At 38.6% G+C, this 20,000-nt stretch overlaps 2 protein-coding genes and 1 long non-coding RNA gene across 5 annotated transcripts in view; 1 reads left to right on the top strand and 2 right to left on the bottom strand.

Moving 5' to 3' along the window:
• The window catches only part of macc1 (MET transcriptional regulator MACC1), an 8,209-nt gene extending 746 nt beyond the window's left edge, over positions 1–7,463 (bottom strand). The window contains exons 1-5 of the mRNA XM_062063095.1: positions 7,317–7,463; positions 4,497–4,619; positions 2,401–4,412; positions 2,034–2,222; positions 1–1,635 (exon numbers count right to left, since the gene is read on the bottom strand). The exon at positions 1–1,635 is cut by the window's left edge and continues 746 nt beyond it. Coding sequence (XP_061919079.1) covers positions 1,432–1,635; positions 2,034–2,222; positions 2,401–4,412; positions 4,497–4,611 — 2,520 coding nt within the window. The 5' untranslated portion in view covers positions 4,612–4,619; positions 7,317–7,463 and the 3' untranslated portion in view covers positions 1–1,431. The remainder of the gene's footprint in view (positions 1,636–2,033; positions 2,223–2,400; positions 4,413–4,496; positions 4,620–7,316) is intronic.
• LOC133660647 (uncharacterized) overlaps positions 1–20,000 on the top strand; it is a 52,139-nt gene that overhangs the window by 10,513 nt on the left and 21,626 nt on the right. For both annotated transcript variants that reach the window (XR_009827855.1, XR_009827854.1), the window contains exon 3: positions 14,132–14,194. This is a non-coding gene — a long non-coding RNA (uncharacterized LOC133660647). The remainder of the gene's footprint in view (positions 1–14,131; positions 14,195–20,000) is intronic.
• Positions 15,762–19,279, bottom strand: sp8b (sp8 transcription factor b). 2 transcript variants are annotated; one of them, XM_062064219.1, is made up of 2 exons: positions 19,138–19,279; positions 15,762–18,854 (listed from the first exon to the last, which is right to left on the bottom strand). In XM_062064219.1, exons 1-2 carry the CDS (start codon positions 19,156–19,158, stop codon positions 17,511–17,513), a joined length of 1,365 nt encoding a protein of 454 aa, XP_061920203.1. In that variant the 5' UTR covers positions 19,159–19,279; the 3' UTR covers positions 15,762–17,510. The 2 variants fall into 2 exon arrangements, with proteins under 2 accessions (XP_061920203.1, XP_061920204.1); XM_062064220.1 differs by lacking the exon at positions 19,138–19,279 and adding an exon at positions 18,951–18,977.

A 20,000-nucleotide genomic window follows, 5' to 3' on the forward strand; every position in this document is an offset into this window, starting at 1 on the left:
GTCAGGTTTCTGCAACATGTTTTTTTTTCCTCCACATTTTTTGTTAATTTCTTTAACAAGTTTTTAACTTCAATAACATAAACACGTTGACGCCAGCCTCATGCAATAGTTGGTTATGGGTGAGGGCCGACATCCGGGCAACTGAGCTACATACGGGTTCTTCGAGCCATAGCAACCAGACTGGCGTTGAAAACAAACCGTTGCCATTACTCTTTAACCTGCCGACCTACGCTGGTTAAACCCGTCATTCTGCCTCCAAAATGCCGAAAAACTGTGTTGTTTTTGGTTGTGCTAACCACAACTGGAAACAGGGAAAACAAAGGTTGTATTTTGTTCTGCCAAAGCGTGATAAAAGCCCACAGAGACGAGACAAATGGCTCGCAGCCGAAGTCGGGGCCGGTGGCAACAAGAGCCGCCTCACGCTGTCTATGTTGGTGGCGGTCGAGTTCCGCGACTACTTGGGGGACTTCATCGAACACTACGCCCAGTTGGGTCCCAGCAACCCGGGCATGGTGCAGGATGAGCCGCGGCGGGCCCTGAAAAGCGAGTTCCTAGTGCGGGAGAATCGGAAGTACTACATGGACCTGAAAGAGAACCAGCTGGGACGGTTCTTGAGGATCCGGCAGACCGTGAACAGGGGGCCCGGCTTGGGGTCAGACCATCGCGCTCCCGGCGCAGGGACGTATCGAGTTCCGCGACGCTTTGGCCAAACTTATTGACGATTACGGCGTGGACGAGGAGCCCGCGGAGCTGCCGGAGGGCTCGTCGATGACTGTGGACAACAAGCGCTTCTTCTTCGACGTGGGCTCCAACAAGTACGGCGTGTTCACACAAAGTTGTTGATAACTTCCGCGTCTCTTTCTTAGTAGCGCGCAGGCTAAGCTAACTAGCAAGCTAAGCTAAGCCTGAGAAGCTTTAAAGTTCACTGAGACGAGTCTGACGCAAATAATACATTTTCGTTTTTTCACACGATATGCGAATAAGTAAAAATGCGTAAATGAAGGATTTAACGCCGACTTCCAAGCCACAACGCTCGTTAAATGCTTTTTCTGTCAATGCTGTGTTCGCTGTGAGCTGGTTTGTTTTCAACGAATTCCCGGTTGCTAGGGGATTGGTAGGCGGAAGTGACGTAGGTCCGCCCTCACCCATTGGCAAACATATTCATTAACTGAAAATACCAAAGTGAAATGTTACTGTTCTTCTATTGTGGTATCTAATTTACACACGCACAAACACACACACACACACACGCACACACTCTCACACTAAGTGCAAATGGACAAAATACCTTCATCTTTGTCTTTTTCATCATTTTCCCAGATCTCACAGCTGCATTTTCATAAGAAAAAAATTCTGTACCATCCTAAAACCAGTTATGATTGTTTCCTGTAAAAGTGCATGGGCATTGTACTTCTCCAGAGAGCAAAGTGCTTAGGTCTTTGGGTATGCTGAGGCCCAATAGAGATCAAGGCAGTTCACTGTGATGAGAGCGCCGGTCAGCTGTCTCCACTGTCTGGCGACGGGGTTTTTCATCCTGTCTAGGACTAGGTGAAGATCCTGAATCATGTCTTTGTAACTGGCTCCGTAACGTTGACTCCAGGAGAACAAGAAGTCGTAGGCAGGTTTCCACATTAACTAAAACAAACAGTCATGAACTTTTAAGCCAGGGTGCTGAAAACAAATTGACAACTGTAATAAACATGGCCTGATTTATTTTAGCATGCAGTAAATATTTTTAAATACAAACCCCCATAATAAAATAGTTTCCCACTGTCGACCTGTATCATACAGTAGACTACTTATATATCGAAGCGACCCAAACATAGGATGACCCCTCTTTTTGAAGACTCATTTTAATTCATCTTTATTTTTTTAATCTATTTTAATTAAGTTTTAAATATCAGTTGAAAATCAACTGTTAGATTACAAAAACTGATATATTTACAGTAGCTGCTCCATAGTTGTTGGTCCAGACTTCATCAAATTGAAAATTCTCGCTATTTGTGCATACTATAAAGGTCTCACCAACTAACCTGAGGCCCAACTTCTCCATTCTTCCCTCTGTGTGGTGCTTCAAAAGCGGCTATCTGAGCATAGGTCAGTTTTCCCATTTTTTCAGCGAGTTCCCGCCATCGAATTCCCAGCTCCACAGCAGTAGACAGGATAACTGTATTCTGAATCACCATGGCCACAAGATAGATGCTGTCCATCTTTAACAGACCCTTGAAGGACAATAACAAAGATGAGCTGCACAATAAGATAGTCAAAGAAGATCAGGTATGTAGGGAAAGGGGGAGGGAGAGTGTGTAGGCAATATTGTGTGACAACAAAAACATGTTCTTCAGGTGTTGATAGACTTGTGGAATTTTAAACATAAGCATGAGTTGTTTCTGTACTTACAACCATGAGTTCTTGAAGGAATTTCTTCTCACTCTTCTCAGCGTGGCAGTCTTCCTTCAGCTTTTCCAGCACGCATGCCACTTTATCAGCCTCAGTTTCAGCAATTCTGTGAGTAATGGTGTCCAGTGATAGATTGTTATACCCTAATACATCCGCAAAACTTCTCCAGTTTGTCACGTGTTCTGTGACCAGCGTTTGGATAGCAGAGTACATGTATGTAAGCTTCTTGAAGGGCAGTGTCATGTTGTCCAGAAGCATCTCTGTGGTCACTTGAATACCGGTAAAGTCAATCACTTGATCGGCTGTAATGAGCTTGACGTTTTTGCAGTGGATTAAACCAGTCCTGCCCCTGAGGAATCCAATATACCACTCCTTTGCCTTTGAATTTCCCACAGATCTAACGGTCTGCTTTGATAAGAGACCCACTGTGTCTCCCTTGAAGTACTCCAGTAGGTAGTCTACACGTGGCTGACGGAGAACTGACTTTAGAGCTACACCGTACCATTTTATGTTCACGGGTCTGTCTTTAAATTTGGAAATATCTGGATTTTTTTCTTCGCGAATAGAGGAGTTCCTTGACATTTCAACTTCTTTTTTTTTACTTATCTTCTTTGAAATGCGTTTGTCACATCTAATTGGCGCCACAGGAGGAGAAGGGACCTGGAAAACAGCAACTGTTGAAGACCTCAACTCTGCCACTTGCAGATTTACCTGAAAAGGACTCATGTCTTTGCTGTTCACGCAAGATAAGGCCACTGGTAAATGCAGAACTGTCCCTATTTTGAGTTTGCTTTGCCTCACTTCTTTCACCTTGTCCTCATGTCGGATTTGAAACGAAGAGCCTGTGAGGCTAACGGTGATAAACAAGTCATGCAGGTTGTCATTCCTAAGGCGATGCATTCCCCACAGCTGTAGCACCAGTGGTGGCAGATGCTTGTTTCCTCTACAAATATCTGAAAAGGGAAGCTTTGGCGGTACTTCTTCGTGACAGCACACAACTATTACAACCTTAAAAGTTGGATGGATGTACCTGGGTCCATAAACCCCAATTGTGATTTGGCGGTGAAGGTAATCCCAGACTGATGTAGCAGGAGACTGAATGGCAGAAGCTTCAGCGACTGCTATCACATAAAAATGTGTCTTCAGGTGCTGGACCTTCATGTGCATTGTGTTTTTTAAAAAATCACAATTATCTACACTGATATAAGGACCCTCTCTTTTGCTAGACATAAGGCCAAACACCGTGGTAAAACCCTGACTAATCGGGTCACTTCGCACCTCTCCAGACAGCTTAATCCTTAAGGAGATCGTACCCTGTGTGTTGATATTGCTTAGCACTACTTCCAGGAGTGGACTGATAGTTGTTGTGTGGTTGTTATTGAGGCCAGGAGGAGGGTCAAGCATTGCCTTAAGTGTTACTTCCTGTACTTCACCAGGAGGAACATGGCCTTCTGGGAAATTGATAGTAATGTCAGAGTCTGGTAGCTGAATTGAGCCTCCAGCATTGCCAATCTTGCAGATGACCTGAAAGTCTGTAGCCTGTGTCTGAGCCCATCCAGGACTTTGGCTCATAAGGTTTAGGTCCAGGCATGAGCGGGTTAACTGCCTGTGGCTCAGCCAGGCCATCTTATAGGCTTCTCTGTCATTTTTTAGCCACTCGAAATCAGGGTGTAGGACGGTCTGGGGTGGTCTGAAGCTGTTTCCCCTCTTTGGCACTTTTCTCTCGAATTCATCAAGAATGTCTGTGGCACTCCTCCATCTCCCAGATCTGTTGTTAGCTTTGTTTTTCTTTTCCAGGTAGTTGCCTTCATCTGAGGATGTGCTAATGTTGTCTGTATTGTCTGTTTGCAGGTGGTTTGCAGTACTTGAGAATGTATTGGCTGCGTTGGAAATAAGCTTCTCTTTGTTGGTGTGTACAATGTCATCTAAGAAAGGGTTTGATTCCGACAACTTGCTCCAAAAGGGGTTTTTTGTTGACTTATGCTTCTCTTTCACTTGAGATGCCTTTCCACCTATTAAATAAGTCACATGTCAGTAACTCATCTTTATAAACCATTTCTGATTGTATTGCTTACAATTTAGAGGATTAGTTTTACCTTTCGGAATTTCACCACTCAACGTATTTTCATCCAGATCAATCAGTGTACCCTCTGACCTACTTCGCAAGAGACTCCCCACACGAGGAAAACAGTTTGCTCTTCCAGCTGCCATATTTTCATCTGTAATGTTAAAGACTACAGAATATTATCTTGAAAATGTTCCCTTATTCTGGAAGACAGTCAAGCAGCAGAAACAGATTTGTTTTGTTGTTTACCGCTCTAAGACCTAAAAACTAAATATTGTAAATGTTCCAATTCAGACTCTTATTCAATTACACAGTCTCTAAAAGTCCCTGGTACGTGGTCTACAAAAGAAAAATAACAGCTGGGTAATTTAATTTGTGCTAGGCCAGTAGAGAAAATCCTCAATCAACACCAATTGCACCCAAAGCTTCAGTTAATGAAAAAGTGCTTTGTATAATCATTCCACCCAGAAAAAAAAACTGTTCAAATACAGCTTAAGTAGCACAAAATTGATATAACATTTATGTCTGTGACGAGTGTATACAAATATCTAACCACAACCGTGTTAATACAGAATGGAGGTGTCCAAAATGTTTCAGTAAATACTCGGGGTGGGCAATCTCAATCGTGATTATTTTTTATACGATTTTAAATCAATTCAGAATAATTTTTTAAATCTATAAAAATGATTACAAAACAATTTTTTAAGATGTTTTTAGGCCATCTTCATGATTAATTGCTGCGCGAATACATCATGCGCCAGGGGCTTTTTTAACCTGTTTTAAAAAGGTTATTATTATTATCCAAATATTATATTGCGAGAGTCGGTTTGAATCAAGAATTGTGTTGAATCGAGAATTCAGTTCAGTTCAGTTCAGTTTCAGTTTATTTCAAACATGCATACGATACAATTTAATGCATCACATATTTCCGGTTGTTTCATTACAGCACGTCCGAAAGGGAGTAGGAAGAAGCTGAGTTTATTTAATCCTACCCCTTTTCATATTTTAGCAATTTTATCCAATTTCCATGTTCTCTATAACAGAACAGTGACTAAATAATAAATAAATAATATACCATAGTAAGTAAACAAATATTAAATACATAAATAATCTTTATCTAAAAAAAAAAAAGGGTTTAAGATATTAATCATAATTATTGTTATGTGTACTCTGTGAACACTTGTAGTTTGAACAGTCTCTTAAACTAAATAATTCTGGCGCTTTGTTTGATTTCTTTGATTAATCCATTCCATCATTTAATTCCACATACGGATGTGCTAAAGGTTTTAAGTGTTGTCCGGGCATACGAATGTTTTAAATTAGATTTTCCTCTAAGGTTATATTTCTCCTCTTTTGTTGAGAAGAAGTGTTGTACATTCTTGGGTAGCAGGTTGTAGTTTGCTTTGCACATAATTTTAGCTGTTTGCAAATGCACCAAATCGTTGAATTTCAATATTTTTGATTCAATAAATAAAGGGTTTGTTTGTTCTCTATTTCCAGCATTAGGTATTATTCTAATTGATCTTTTTTGTAACACAGTTAATGAATGAAGCGCACATTTGTAGTATTTTCCCCATATTTCTGCACAATAACTCAGATATGGTAACACTAGCGAGCAGTAAAGAATATGAAGTGATTTTTGGTCTAAAACATGTTTTGCTTTATTCATTATTGACGTGTTTCTGGCTACTTTATGTTGTATATTTTTACATGAGATGTTCATTTCATTGTATCATCTATTATTACACCCAAAAATGTGTTTTCTTTTAACCCTTTCATTGTCTACTACGTCTATTTGTATTTGTGTTTGACTTTCTCTTCTACCGTCAGAATCGTGTTGAATCGAGAATTGATTCTGAAAGCAATCGTTACTCCAAGAATCGGAATCGAATTGCATGTTGTTAAAGGATTCTCTCATTTTAGGTTTGAGTTATAAATGACAAATCCAATGTGTAATAGTAATCCAAGAGTTTATCATTAATGAATTAATTATATTTTATTGCATGTAAAAATTCAGTTTTGTGGGAAGTGGATTAGATTCATTCATTTATTTGAGCCAATTAAACATATACAAAACTAACCTAACCTATTCATTAAGTAGGATAATGCTATGTAATTAACACAAGTAAATATGAATATAGAATACAAAAATTAGACCAGAGAATAAATAGTAAAAAAAAGATAAGGTTTACATATCTTATTTGTTAAAGGATGTTTTTGATTACTCACAACTTCACTCCACCTGTCAGCTATGGCCGTAAAGATACTCCATGTCTAAGAGTGGTGACATACAGTTTAACAACACATCCACGCTACTCTTTAAGTTATTGTTTTATTTTTCAGTATAGTGAGCCTCTGTCTGTCTTGCATGGAAACAGTACCCAAGTAGAATAAAGGCCTGAGCCTTCATTTTGTCACTAGTTAGAGTAAAACAGATTCGGTCTCATTCATAGCTTGTCACAGTGACTCAGTCATTGATGATGTTTTTTTACACCAGTGCACAAAAACAGGTTGGTCTTGTCAGGTGTATAAGACAGTTCTCTCTATGCCTCTTGTCAGACAAGTGTCCATACCATAAATCTGTCTGATTTAATCATTTTAATTGTAACATGCTTGAAATATACTGTATATATACTGTATATATCACTATCTTAGTTCACACCTGAGCAGCACATATGTATTTCAAATGGACAAAAGTAGAGCTGCAATGGACACCAGTATCACTGTCACAACAGGTGTGTTTGTGTAGTTGTTACACATTAATGACCCCTTAAGCACACTGACGCTCACTTCTTATGGTCACAAATAGAAGTATAAAAAACGATATAATTTGATCAAACCCAGCTCTCACCGTTGGCATGAGATGTTTGTAGTTCTGTCCAGGCACACTGTCAGGGAAAGAGACATTTGACACTTTGTTTCTGAAGATGTGTCCTCTTGCTCGCATTGGCGCTGTGTGCTCACTCGCCGAGCATGTTGGGACTGAGTTTGAAGTGAGGGTGGGCGGACCGTTCTTAGTATTGGTTGTATCGATACCAAGGTGGTATCATTGTCTGATCGATACAAAAGTGATATTTTCGCGGTATTCTTTTTTATTTTATTTTACATTTACAAATATTTACATGTTTTTTGTTGCATTTTTTTTTTTCTAATATCATGTCTTGTTACAAACGGGCTGTAGTGGCAACAAGTCAAAAGATTTGAATGAGAGCTAAACATCGTTTCTGCATTCATTAAGTTATTTTACATTACACACACTGTACATATACAAGCATACATACACTCATGCATATAATCACGTTTCATCAAACATATATTAACGTTCTTGCCCTACGGGAAACTGGGTAAGACATGGCACACTGACATAGCTTACCTATTTTTACCATAACAATCTACAAGGTTAATATAGTGGGCTTCTCTTTCTTCCCCTCCATTTATCTGCTTTCATTTGTATTTCAAGTTACCATTACATATATTTATTGTTGCATTTGAACAATCGTATTGTTGATAATCGAGGTAATTGTTGTTATTATTCATTATCAATAGTTCTATATTTATCAGTATTTGTATTGCTCCATTTGTAGTGTAATAATGTTCATTGTCATTTCTGTATTATTATTTATTTCACTAACTGATTCTTTGCTATCACTTTTAACATCATATTTGTACATATCCTATTTGCTGATGTTGTTCTGTTGTTGTTGTTAATGTTTTTGTTGTGTTTGCTGTTGTTGTTGTCTCTCTGTCTTATCAGAATCAGAATGGGAAATACTTATTAATCCCTGAGGGGAAATTAAAATGTATCACCCCGCAATTTCCCCCTCTGTCTTCCTTTTTTCTCTTTCTATCCCCTCCGGCTCTGGCCCGGCTGCACTAAATAATAATATAAATCAATTTAATAAAGCCGAATACAAATAAGGCAACAACAGAAGTATCACACACTTCTCTTTTATAAAGTAAATTTGTACAGCCGATACATCAACAATATAATTTGCCTGAGTAGCTGGACAGAACAAAAAAAAAATACATTACACACACTTAAAACTGCTGAGTTAAAAAAAATTACCCAATTTGGGTGATTTGATAAGCCAGCTGGTGGGTCAGTACAGCACCAGCCAACATTAGTTGATTCAACCCACCAATTTGGTTTGGTCTATTTCATTCAACCTGCTGGGTTAAATATTCAACCCAAATACTGGGTCAAATTAATTACCATCCTGGGTTGTTTCAACAATATTATTTGTTCTGTAAAATATTGTATATATTTGTATACCTGTTTTGGTTTGGCAAAATACAGTTTTACAAAAAAAAACTTTGTATACACAGAAATAAATAAATGATAAATGGCTTATACTTGTATAGCGCTTTTCTACCTTCAAGGTACTCAAAGCGCTTTGACAGTATTTACACATTTACCCATTCACACACACATTCACACACTGATGGCGGGAGCTGCCATGCAAGGCGCTAACCAGCAGCCATCAGAGGCAAAGGGTGAAGTGTCTTGCCCAAGGACACAACGGACGTGACTAGGAAGGTAGAAGGTGGGAATTGAACCCCAGTAACCAGCAACACTCCGATTGCTGGCACAGCCACTCTACCAACTTCGCCACGATGTATTTATATTTGATATTTTTACACTATCTTATACTGCACAGTTGCATTTTACAATATATTGTTAAATTGTTCACAAATACATTTTATTATATAAACTATTTTGTTTGTCTATTTTGTTTTGTTTTGTCTTTTTACTCTCATTACAATCACAATCAGCACATTAAAGACCGTTTTCGAAATTTGTGAAAATAATGTGTATTAGTGTCAGTATCTACGATACCTGACTTACTTGGTATTGGATTGATACCAAAACGTGCAGTATCACCCCTTAGTGTGACAAACCAGCTCCGCGGAAGATGGCGTTGCAGTTAAACACTACAACTCCCACAATGCAACGTTGTGTTTACACTAGACGTGACAATACCTGAAACCGAGTGGCGGTTTCGACTGTAGAGATAAGCAGCACCACTGACGCACGGTGTCAGAAAAGTTGAAGGGCAATAAAAACGTAGGGCAGAAAAAACAACTCGGAAGTCAAAGACAAAGTGTATTTTACATTTTTTAAGGCAAAAAGTGCTCGAACTTGTTTGCAGTGCAAAATTGTTTTTATTAATTTTTACTCAGTTTTGCTATTAATGCACTTTTGAGTAGGCCCAGTGCTCTGAATGCTTTACATTCCGTCATAATACTGATTATGCGTTCATATCCTGCTTCATTGACACCAGTATGTTTACAGTATGTGTACAGCAACATATTTTTTTCCAAATATTTACTATAGAAATCATAATTTCTTTCACTTTGGTGATTATTGTAATAGTTTAGGCTAGATGTGATCATATTATAGTCTTGAAGACTTTTCATAGTTTTCAAGTTGGAACTATTGCTCAACACAATAATGTCATTACAGTTTTTGGCCACATGGTGGTGGGCTTTCTCTACCCTTCATTTCATTCCAAATATGTGCTTATGGTTTTCATAGTATTTCATAAAGAATATAGGAAAAACTAATTTTACCACCAACTATAGCTAAAACTATATGTCCGTGTTATGACATGTTGTTTTAATTAGATTAGTTCCACTTTATCTTTGCCTCACTTTGTAGGGAACCATTGCGTTTGTTGTTGGAGGCAAAGGAAGTGGAGTTGTTGTACCCAGGCTTCAAGCAAAGCAGGGCTCTTGGGCTTTTGTAAAGTTTGAAAACAAATCTGTCATTTATATGTAAGTTATTAAAAAAAAACTTTAATGTTGACATACAATTAATATAGCCCCATTATTGAACAGTAATAAGGTCGAATTAATCAAATTAAGAATGTCTGAGACTACTACACTCCTTATCACAAATGCAAAAAGATTTGTTCCACCTGGATAGCAGAGCACATTTAAGCATTTACACTCAACATCAGCAATTTAGGCTGAGGTGATGGAAGAAATGTACAAATGCACTAAATCTACACTGCAAAAATGTTACTTTGATGCAACATTTTTAACTTTGTTTTTTAATTCGTTAAAACTTGTAAAATGAAGTTGTTGATAAGTTGACGATGCAACAAAATTAGGTTGAATAAACATGAAAAAAGGCAGGAAATTAATCACACCAGACCTAATTAAATGCATTTTATAGGTTGATAAGACTTGGTATATGATTAAGTGGATGATAAGTTGAAAATGCAACAAAATTAAGCAACATTTCAAAAAATTGTCCAAAAATTAAGTTGGATGAAAATAAAAGAAGACAGCAAATTCAGTACACTATACCTAAATACAAATGTTACTTTGATGCAACTTTAAAAAATTGGCACAACATTTTTCAATACATTTTCACAAGTTTTGTGAACTTATAGTTGTTTTTTTTAAATTTGTTAAAAGTTAAAACTATTAAGTTGGTAACAAGTTAAAGATGAAACAAAATTAAGTAGAATTTTTAAAAAAATGGTTCATGATGAAGCAAATGTAGCATTTGGCTTCACTCTAACCACGGTGGGAGACGAGGAAAGACCGATGTGTTGTGTCCTTTAATGTTAATAAGCTTACATTGTCATAGAGAGGTATAGTTATAACAATGTTATACACACATTATATTGTACTATTTAAGTCATGGTGGAGAGTGGGGGGGGGGCGCAACATATTTTCTTCTTAACGGAAAATATTTGAGAAGCACTGGCCTAAACCAACCAGCAAGCCCCAATATAAACGTAGTACTATACTAGGTAAAGCAGTAACACAACACAGACAGTGTGAATTGAATATTTAAGAGGACAAACCTTTAATAGTCGGTTTTCCTCACCACAGGGACGGTCCGTCGAGGTTTGTGTTCAAACATAGCACCATGTGTGTTTCCTGTTGTCTTCTTTGACGTGATTAGTCGCTGAGGTTACAAGCTCTTGTTCCAAGGCCTTGACACAGTTTTTAAGCAATACAATTGAATTTGATCAAATTAATGTATGCAGAGATTCAAGAAAAGCTATTTTGTGTTGAAAAGTGTTTAAAAGAACAAAAAAATAGTTTAAAAAAACCCCTAAACGTTTTGACTATCCATCCATTTTCTACCGCTTGTCCCACTCGGGATCGCAGAGGTGCTGGAGTCTATCCCAGCAGTACTTGGGCGGAAGGAGAGGTACACCCTGGACAAGTCTCCACCTCATCGCAGGGCCAACACAGATAGACAGACAACATTCACACTCACATTCACACACTAGGGCCCATTTAGTATTGCCAATCAATCTGTCACCAGGTGCATGTCTTTGGAGGTGGGAGGAAGCCGGAGTAGCCAGAGGGAACCGAAACTGAAATAGTCACAAAAAATCTATCAACTTAATTTGCAATTACAAAAACCGGTTCAGAAAATTAAGTTCAATGAACTATACCTCTGCAAGTGTTTTTACAGTGTACCTGTGGCAGCTGTTAGGGAACGTTATGTACAAGTTTCACTTTTGCATCTCATTTCCCATAACTGTAGTGCATTCAACGACCCTCGATTAAAGTTAGATACATACTTCTCCAGATTTTAAAGACAGGGGAGGCTTTCAGTAGATGTACTAATAATAATATAGTGACAATGACCCACTGATAATAATCATACATGAATCAGATCTCTGAAGTAAAGAAAAACTTGACAGTTGTGTAATAATTTAAGTGAATAATTACAGGTTACATTTACATTCATATTCTGGTTACTGTATATATAAAATATATATATATATATATATATATATATATATATATATATATATATATATATATATATATATATATATATATATATATATATATATATATATATATATATATATATATATATATATATATATATATATATATATATATATATATATATATATATATATTTTTTGTAAAAAAAAAAAACTAACTTAAAAAAAGTTGCCTGAGAAGTAACAGATAAACGCTAACACAGGCCTCAATTTTGTTTCAAAATTATTAAATCAGGGGTTCTTAACCTTTTTGACCTTGGGGCCCAACTTTTCCACCACAGAGGGGTCCGGGACCCACTCAAATATTAACACTGATTTAGTAATCTTATTCTTGGGTTCAATCGTATTCAATAATTATATTTAACCTACTTAAACCCTGTCAAATGATATGTAAGCATGTGTTAATCACAAAAAAATATTATCAAAGCTTAGGTCAGGCTCACTACAAAACTAAATACTAACCATATCTACTGCAAAGAAAAGGACTTATAAAAACTGATGACAAATAAACTTACATACTAAAATAAATACATTCTAACTAAATGTATATATACATACACACACACACACACATATATATATATATATATATATATATATATATATATATATATATATATATATATATATATATATATATATATATATATATATATATATATATATATATATATATATATGTTTCTTAAAAAAATGTATGTGCAAATAAAAATACAGCTTCACCACTTTAGTCATAATTTTTGCGCTTAAGAAACGTTTATGACTTTAGCTCCGAAGTTCTTCTGTTTGTTTGATATTGTCATTAGTGCCACAAGTGGTGGAAAAGTGTATTTCAAGTGAGAACCCATAAGGCCGTAAGAACCAGAGCTGAGAAACAGATATTTTTTGGCGGCCCTCTAGGGTCTCGGCCCTATGGTTTAAAAAACACCAATCTAGATATGTTCTAGATATGTTAATACCATCTTTTGAAATCAAAACCCGAATTAAGGTTTTGGAAATCTTAAAAAGCTGGTTTAAACAAAATTCATGCAATGATTTGTTTTTTATTTCATATAACCATACCAAGTATGTGTGTATGGGGCGGCGATGTTGGGTCTATGGTGGAATTGGGAGCCTTTCTGTAGTTTTGTGTACGGGGGCTCAGAATTCTGTAACACTCCTGGTAGTAGGCGTTGCTGATTGCATATGATCGTCTTTCTATAGTTTAAGAAGTACTGTCAGAAGTCAAAAGTTTTTCAAACTTGTTTTACTTTTTTCTCTACATGTCACACATTTGAGTCCAAACTAAGAATATTTACAACGGGAACCCTGTCAGAGTTGATGCAAAGACTGCGTCTTGTTTTGATTGACCTCCTGTTCAATTGCCTTCAGCCTATATATCTAAAGATCATGGAGCTGGCTGGCCAGTGATATAGTTCTTATAGTCCATTTGGCACAAGTGTTGAAACAAGTCTGATTTTCTGCTCGACATGGTTGGATTTCAGCACAAGTGTGATGGTATTGTTCATTAAAGAGTTGATTGGGTCAAGTTTGGCTGACAACACTTTGTTTGTGGGGCTGTTGTTGTTCTTCATCCATGATTGGTGGTTACCGCGGCTCTACTCTTCCCCTACTGTGAAGTTGCCTCTTTTAGGAAAGTGAAATTTATAGCACGTGCTGAAACAAAGCTGTTGGATGCTGGAGCAGCTACTGCCATCTGTGGAGTAAATACAAACCACACCAGGAGGTTGCATACAGCCACAGCTGTGGTCCAATGTTCACAACCCATGGAACACTAATTTGAAATTTTACACATGTGATAATTTATGGTATCTGTTTTCTACCTTGTGTAAAAATGTTCAAATTAAATGACAGTACACTTTAACACAATTAAAAACTTGCTATGTTTCTCTTTTAACAGTTTTACGGAGGTGTGGATTCTTTCTTCATGAAAAGTTGATGCCCATGATGAAGACATCTTTCTGTAAGCATTGCAAATTAGTTAATTTTGTGTTAAGCCAAGCCAAGTTTATTTGCATAGCACTTTTTAAAAACAGAAACCACTGATTGAAGTGCTAAAAAGGAGTACAATTTGTAAAAAGTAAAACATAACTGAAAAATCGGGAGAAATGAGCAATTTTGAAAATAGTTCTATTATTTCCAACTGTCTGTGGGGCGTGAATAATTCCTGACCGGTGATTGGATGAGCACGAAGAAAAAGGAATGGGAGTGTGTCTGTGCGCATTTGATGAATAATGTTTACAGCTAATATATAAAATAAAATCAGTATCTCATATAAAAAATGTTACCTATATCAAAATGATTCCATAATAAATTAATTAAACTGTATGCCAGTCAATAGTGTTAACACGAGAGGGCGCTAAAAGATTGCACTGTATTAAAACGAGTCCTATACCAAAGTTAAGGATTAGTTATTCATTCATCTTGAAATATTTAAAACATCCATCCATCCATTTCCTACCGCTTGTCCCTTTCAATTAAATTATATTAAGTAAAAACAATTGGCAGACAGTTTGATTGTTGCTATGGTTAATGGTGGTGCGACAAAACCTATTTTCCCCTCAATTATCTTCGTTTTTTGTTAATCGCTGTAAATTAATGACATTATTTCACATTAAAAAAAAAAACACTGCCTAAGAGTTCCATGTGCAAAAAAGTTCCAGCGGTATTATAGGTTTATAAATTAAAAAGGTATGCATTTTCAAAATAATATACTATAATTTGCTTTTCAATACTTTTACTGAAAACATTGTTTTAATCACGCTTCACTTCAAGTTAATTTGCCTCAAAGTTTTCCTCCGATCCATGCACACAAATATTGTTACGTATAGGAAATATTGACAGGGTAGCGTGGTCATATTTTTCTGTTGAAACTCATCACAACAACATACTGTATGTGTCATCTGTAATAAAGGCAACATTCATTTGAGCTCATTTTCACTTTGCATAAACCCCCCCAACATTTACTGAAATAACAACTAAATGCACATACTTTGAATAGTCTTGAATATTGGAATACTATTCTGAAGCTAGGACGTTACATCATGTAATATAATTATTGAACGCACTCATGTGCTCTGACATTAACAAGAAGGCATTTTCATGCTCTTGCAGAAGAAAATACTGATATGGTGTAGATTATTTATTTCTATAATGTCAATGTTTTATTTGTATTATTTTGTTACCCTTCATATTTTATGGTTTATTTTAATAATGATAATTGGGGGAAAAAAGGCCCATGATGTCGCAGGGTGGTTGGCCTCCATAAAACTATATATTTTTTTAGAAATAGTCTTTCACAAATATTGATAATGACTTTAAAAATTAAAAATAAATAATGTCTGTTCCATGGCCCCAAAATATTTAACTGACTCAACAAACTGATTCTGAGTCCATTTTGACTTTATTTAATGGCTCATATAAAAAGCCATTCTCAGAAGGAAACATAAAAAGTTATCACTGTAAAATAAAAATCACTTTACAACATGCTTCTTTAAATAAAATAATACAAAAACACAACAGTGGGTAAACAGAAACTCATTTCCAAACCTTACAAATAAGTTCAAAAGTGCGCCTAATGATATAGACCCCTACATACAAGAAACGTCGTGGTTAAATAGAACTCCCCACAAATACATTTCATATCATGTCAAAGCAAAAATCCAAGTACATCTCCGTATATTTTCAAATATTTACTAGAATCCATATACAACTAGAAATAGCTATACAAAATCGTCTCCTGGACAAATACATTACTCACCTTTTGACATAGGCCGTATATGCTAACCTACACGTTTCAATATGTACAGCACACGTTTGCAGTAATTTAAGGAACTATAACTTGGTGTGTGTGCGTGTGCGTGTGTGAGTGTGTGTGTGTGTGTGTGTGTGTGTGTGTGTGTGTGTGTGTGTGTGTGTGTGTGTGTGTGTGTGTGTGTGTGTGTGTGTGTGTGTGTGTGTGTGTGTGTGTGTGTGTGTGTGTGAGAGAGAGAGAGAGAGAGAGAGAGAGAGTGATTTCCAACATGATCACTATAAACGTAATTTTACTCCCATGTATTCCATATGTGTCGGTAATAAAGTGCCAGAGTTTGCCCATGACCAATAATGCGTGACAACCCATCCAAAAAATAAGGCGTGGAAATAAATGGTGTCCTATGTTTTTTTTTATTTTAAATGTTTTATTGTATTGTATTTTTTAGTGCTCCTACAACTTTTGACGAATGTTCCACCTGAAGGGATATTTATATTGTGGAACAACAAGATATGATATAGGCCTAATTTCACCAGTAAATGACAGTAGTGTCCGCAGTCAAAACTCTGCACACAACTCTGCACAAAACTGGCATATTTTCTCAATAAATGGCGTGGAGCATTTTGTAATTCATATGTCTTTAAAAACAATTATGGGGCTATCTAAATTATGGGAAAATGACACTGAAAAGTAAGTCCTTACCCACCAAATGTGTTAGGCCTAGTTTCTGAATAATATTGGAGTACACTTTGGCCGTTGGAAAAAAAAGAGCCTCACTATAAAAAAGTTACCAGGATTTCACAGCATTTAAAAGTACTATTTCACAGTAAACGCTGTAACCAAAGTTTCCTGTACCTTACAACAAATGACTGTAAAAATTACAGTATCCTTATATTTCACAGCATTTTACGCCACAGTGGTTTACTGTGAATGTAATGCAATTTATTAGCCAGTAATTTACTGTGAATTTATAATATAATTTTTACAGTGCTTTTTTTAGTCAATACGTTTACTCCATCATTACAAAAAAAACCTATACCCCCCATAAAATGCATGATGCCGTAATATAATAATATAACTTTATAGCCATCAACAAATAAAAAATATAGGCCTTATTCCTATTAAACGGCATAGAATAATGGGAATGCCTATACATAAAGTGTGTCCATTGCACCATACTTAAAAACATACAGACCAATTTGGAGTATTGTGCATGTCTCTATCAAAACACGTATTTTTCTTAGCAAATTTTACACCTAATCCCTCTTGTTGACAAAAGTATAGGACACATTTCTTGAAAAAAAAAAAGTATAGTCCCATTAAAGACCAAAACTGTTCACTGTCATGCCCTTGTTGAAAATGATGATTTATTTAATGAGAAACATTGTGCATAACTGTGTGTATTATTGAGAAATGTAACGGCCTATGTTCTTAATAATGAAGAGACACATTTGGAGCATTACGCACACAATATGTCCACTGCCATGTCCTTACCAAAACTTCTCTTGTGGTTGACACATGAAGTGAGTTAGAGGCCGTTCATGCCGACGCCCTGGCTCGTCTCTGCCGGGTGCAACAGGTCAGGGGAGTGGCACGGCGGGCTCCCCGGTGCGCTGTGCTCGCTGTCGGTATCGCTCCCCCTCTTGCCTCCGCTCCCCCCGGAGCCTGAACCGGCGGACCCCCCGGCGCTGTGAGTCTTTACGTGCTTACTCAGGTGGTCGCTTCGCATAAACCGCTTGTTGCAAACCGGGCAGGCGAACCTTTTCTCCCCGGTGTGCGTGCGCAAGTGTCGCTGGAGCTCGTCGGAACGCGTGAAGCGCTTGCCGCAAAAGAGCCAGTTGCACACGAACGGCCGCTCGCCGGTGTGCCAGCGCAAGTGCGCCTTGAGATGAGACGTTTTGCCGTAGACCTTCCCGCAGCCCGGGATGTGACAGCTGTGGAGGCCCTTCCTCCGGAGGCTGGCGCCCGCCGGTCCGAGTCTCTCCGCCTCCTGGCAGTTCGGACAGTCGCAGGTAGCTCTGCCCGAGTAGCGCCGGGCGGATGACCTCGGAGACCCCGCTAAGGAGGCGGGTGGACCCCCTGAGAGCATGGTGCCCCCTGCACCGGTTAACGGAGAGGGGCTGGTGTCCGGATAGGAGGATAGGACCGGCTTGAAGCCGTCCATCAGGTGCTGGCCGGTGGTCAACAGGTGCGGAGAGGGGTTTGTACTAAAGGCAGAGTGACTTAAAGTGGAATAATCAGAATTATATCCGCCCAGAGGAGAGTGTAAGGACGTCTGCAGTCCACCGGAATGTAACGACGTCTGTAGCGCGGCTCCGTTCGGGTTCTGCACGTCGATCCAGCCGGCTCCCACGTCCCACCAAGCGGACGCCCCGGTGGTCCCCACCTCCCCCGCGGGGATGCCGGGGTGCGACGACTTGAACCAGGACTCGTACGGGTGCGCCACGCTCATCCTCGGGTAGATGCCCTGCAGGCTGTCCACGGACGTGTGCACCTTGGAGATGAACACCGGCTGGTGGCTCGACTCTTGGGAGCCGTTCGACACGGAGGCTTGGAACACGGAGTAGTCGTTCCCGAAGTGGGCCGCGGCGCCGGACGAGGCGCCGGACGTGAGGGAGAAGGCGCTGGAGCCCGTGGAGCCGTTGGAGGCGAAGGAGTCCGAGATGCCGCAGCCGTTGCGGGACACCCCGAAACCGGACAGACCGCTGCCCAGACTACAGCTGCTGGCGGCGGCTCTCTTCCACGGGTGGAAGCCTTTGCCGAATGACGAGGAGTTATCCGAAATGGCGGACGGTGAAGGGCTCGGACTCCCTATCTTGTTACATGTTGCCGCTAACATGGCTAAAGGAGTCGATCCCAACCTCGGCTCCTCCTGCAGGGGACAGAAAAGCTGCAAGTTAGTGTTCAGGACGCACTTTTTCCCCCACACTAAAACATTGCATCTGCTTCTAATCTCCAGCTTCCATACCTGCGCAAACTTTTACAAGAGACCTTAGCGCACCAACTTCTATCCCATCTACTGACAACACAAGCTACCGGACTGTGCTGCAAGTTTGCCCGCGGATGTTAAAGTTTAATCCCTCCAAGCAGAGAGGAGCTGCCCGCAGTGACAAGAACTAATTGAAGCAGTAAGAAAGTCCTTTGAGGAGACTCACCCCTAGAAGTGAAGTTGCCATCACACACACACAAAAAAAGCACAGCCCTCCTCTGAGGATCTTTTTATATTTATGAATCCGAGCACTGTTTTTTTTTTCGTTTTTTTTTTTAGAGGTGTGCAATACAATGATGTGTTCCGCCCATTCTTCCACGGTTCTGCGCTCCTCTCCGGCTTTGAAGTGGCGCTGTGACACGGGCGTCCAATCAGGGGCTCCGGCGCGCCGCGCGGCCGCCGCACGGCCCCCGTGAGGTCATCAATAGACAGGCTCTCCACCCCCCTAGCCGCCCCCTCCATAATAAAAGACAGCGGAAGGAAGGTAAAGTTAAATGAGAGTGAATAAGGAGGGAGGAATTAGGGGGGCCACTTATTGAATTTTATTATTTTTCCCACATTACATTCCATAAATTAACAATAAAATTGAAAAAAAGAGCTCTGCACAAAAAGTTGTCAATTTTATCTTAGTATTATTACTACACTTAAAACTTTTTATTTTTTAAAATCAGTATTCTGCTTAGCAAATGTTGTTACCTCTTTAACTTAATATACACATATATGACTCACAGTATAAAGGCTGCTTTGTTCCCGGACTATTAAACTAACTTTCCCATAATTGAAGTCAATTATCTTGGCACTTTTGATTAAAACTAGTCGATGGTTTCACAGTCGGATGATTCATTTTATGAGGAAGGTGAGCAGACTTTATTCCATGCCTCCGAATTTCAACCCAGGCAATATGCATATTGTAACTTAACTGCGCTTTATTTATTAAACTAAGTGGTCAGGCCGGAGTTGGAATATAAATGTTGGTTATATTGAATGGGGTTCATCACTTTGCACACTGACATTTTGTTAAAGCTGCTG

This window comes from Entelurus aequoreus, linkage group LG11 (assembly GCF_033978785.1).
Source record: "Entelurus aequoreus isolate RoL-2023_Sb linkage group LG11, RoL_Eaeq_v1.1, whole genome shotgun sequence".
In the NCBI taxonomy this organism is placed as follows: Eukaryota; Metazoa; Chordata; class Actinopteri; order Syngnathiformes; family Syngnathidae; genus Entelurus; species Entelurus aequoreus.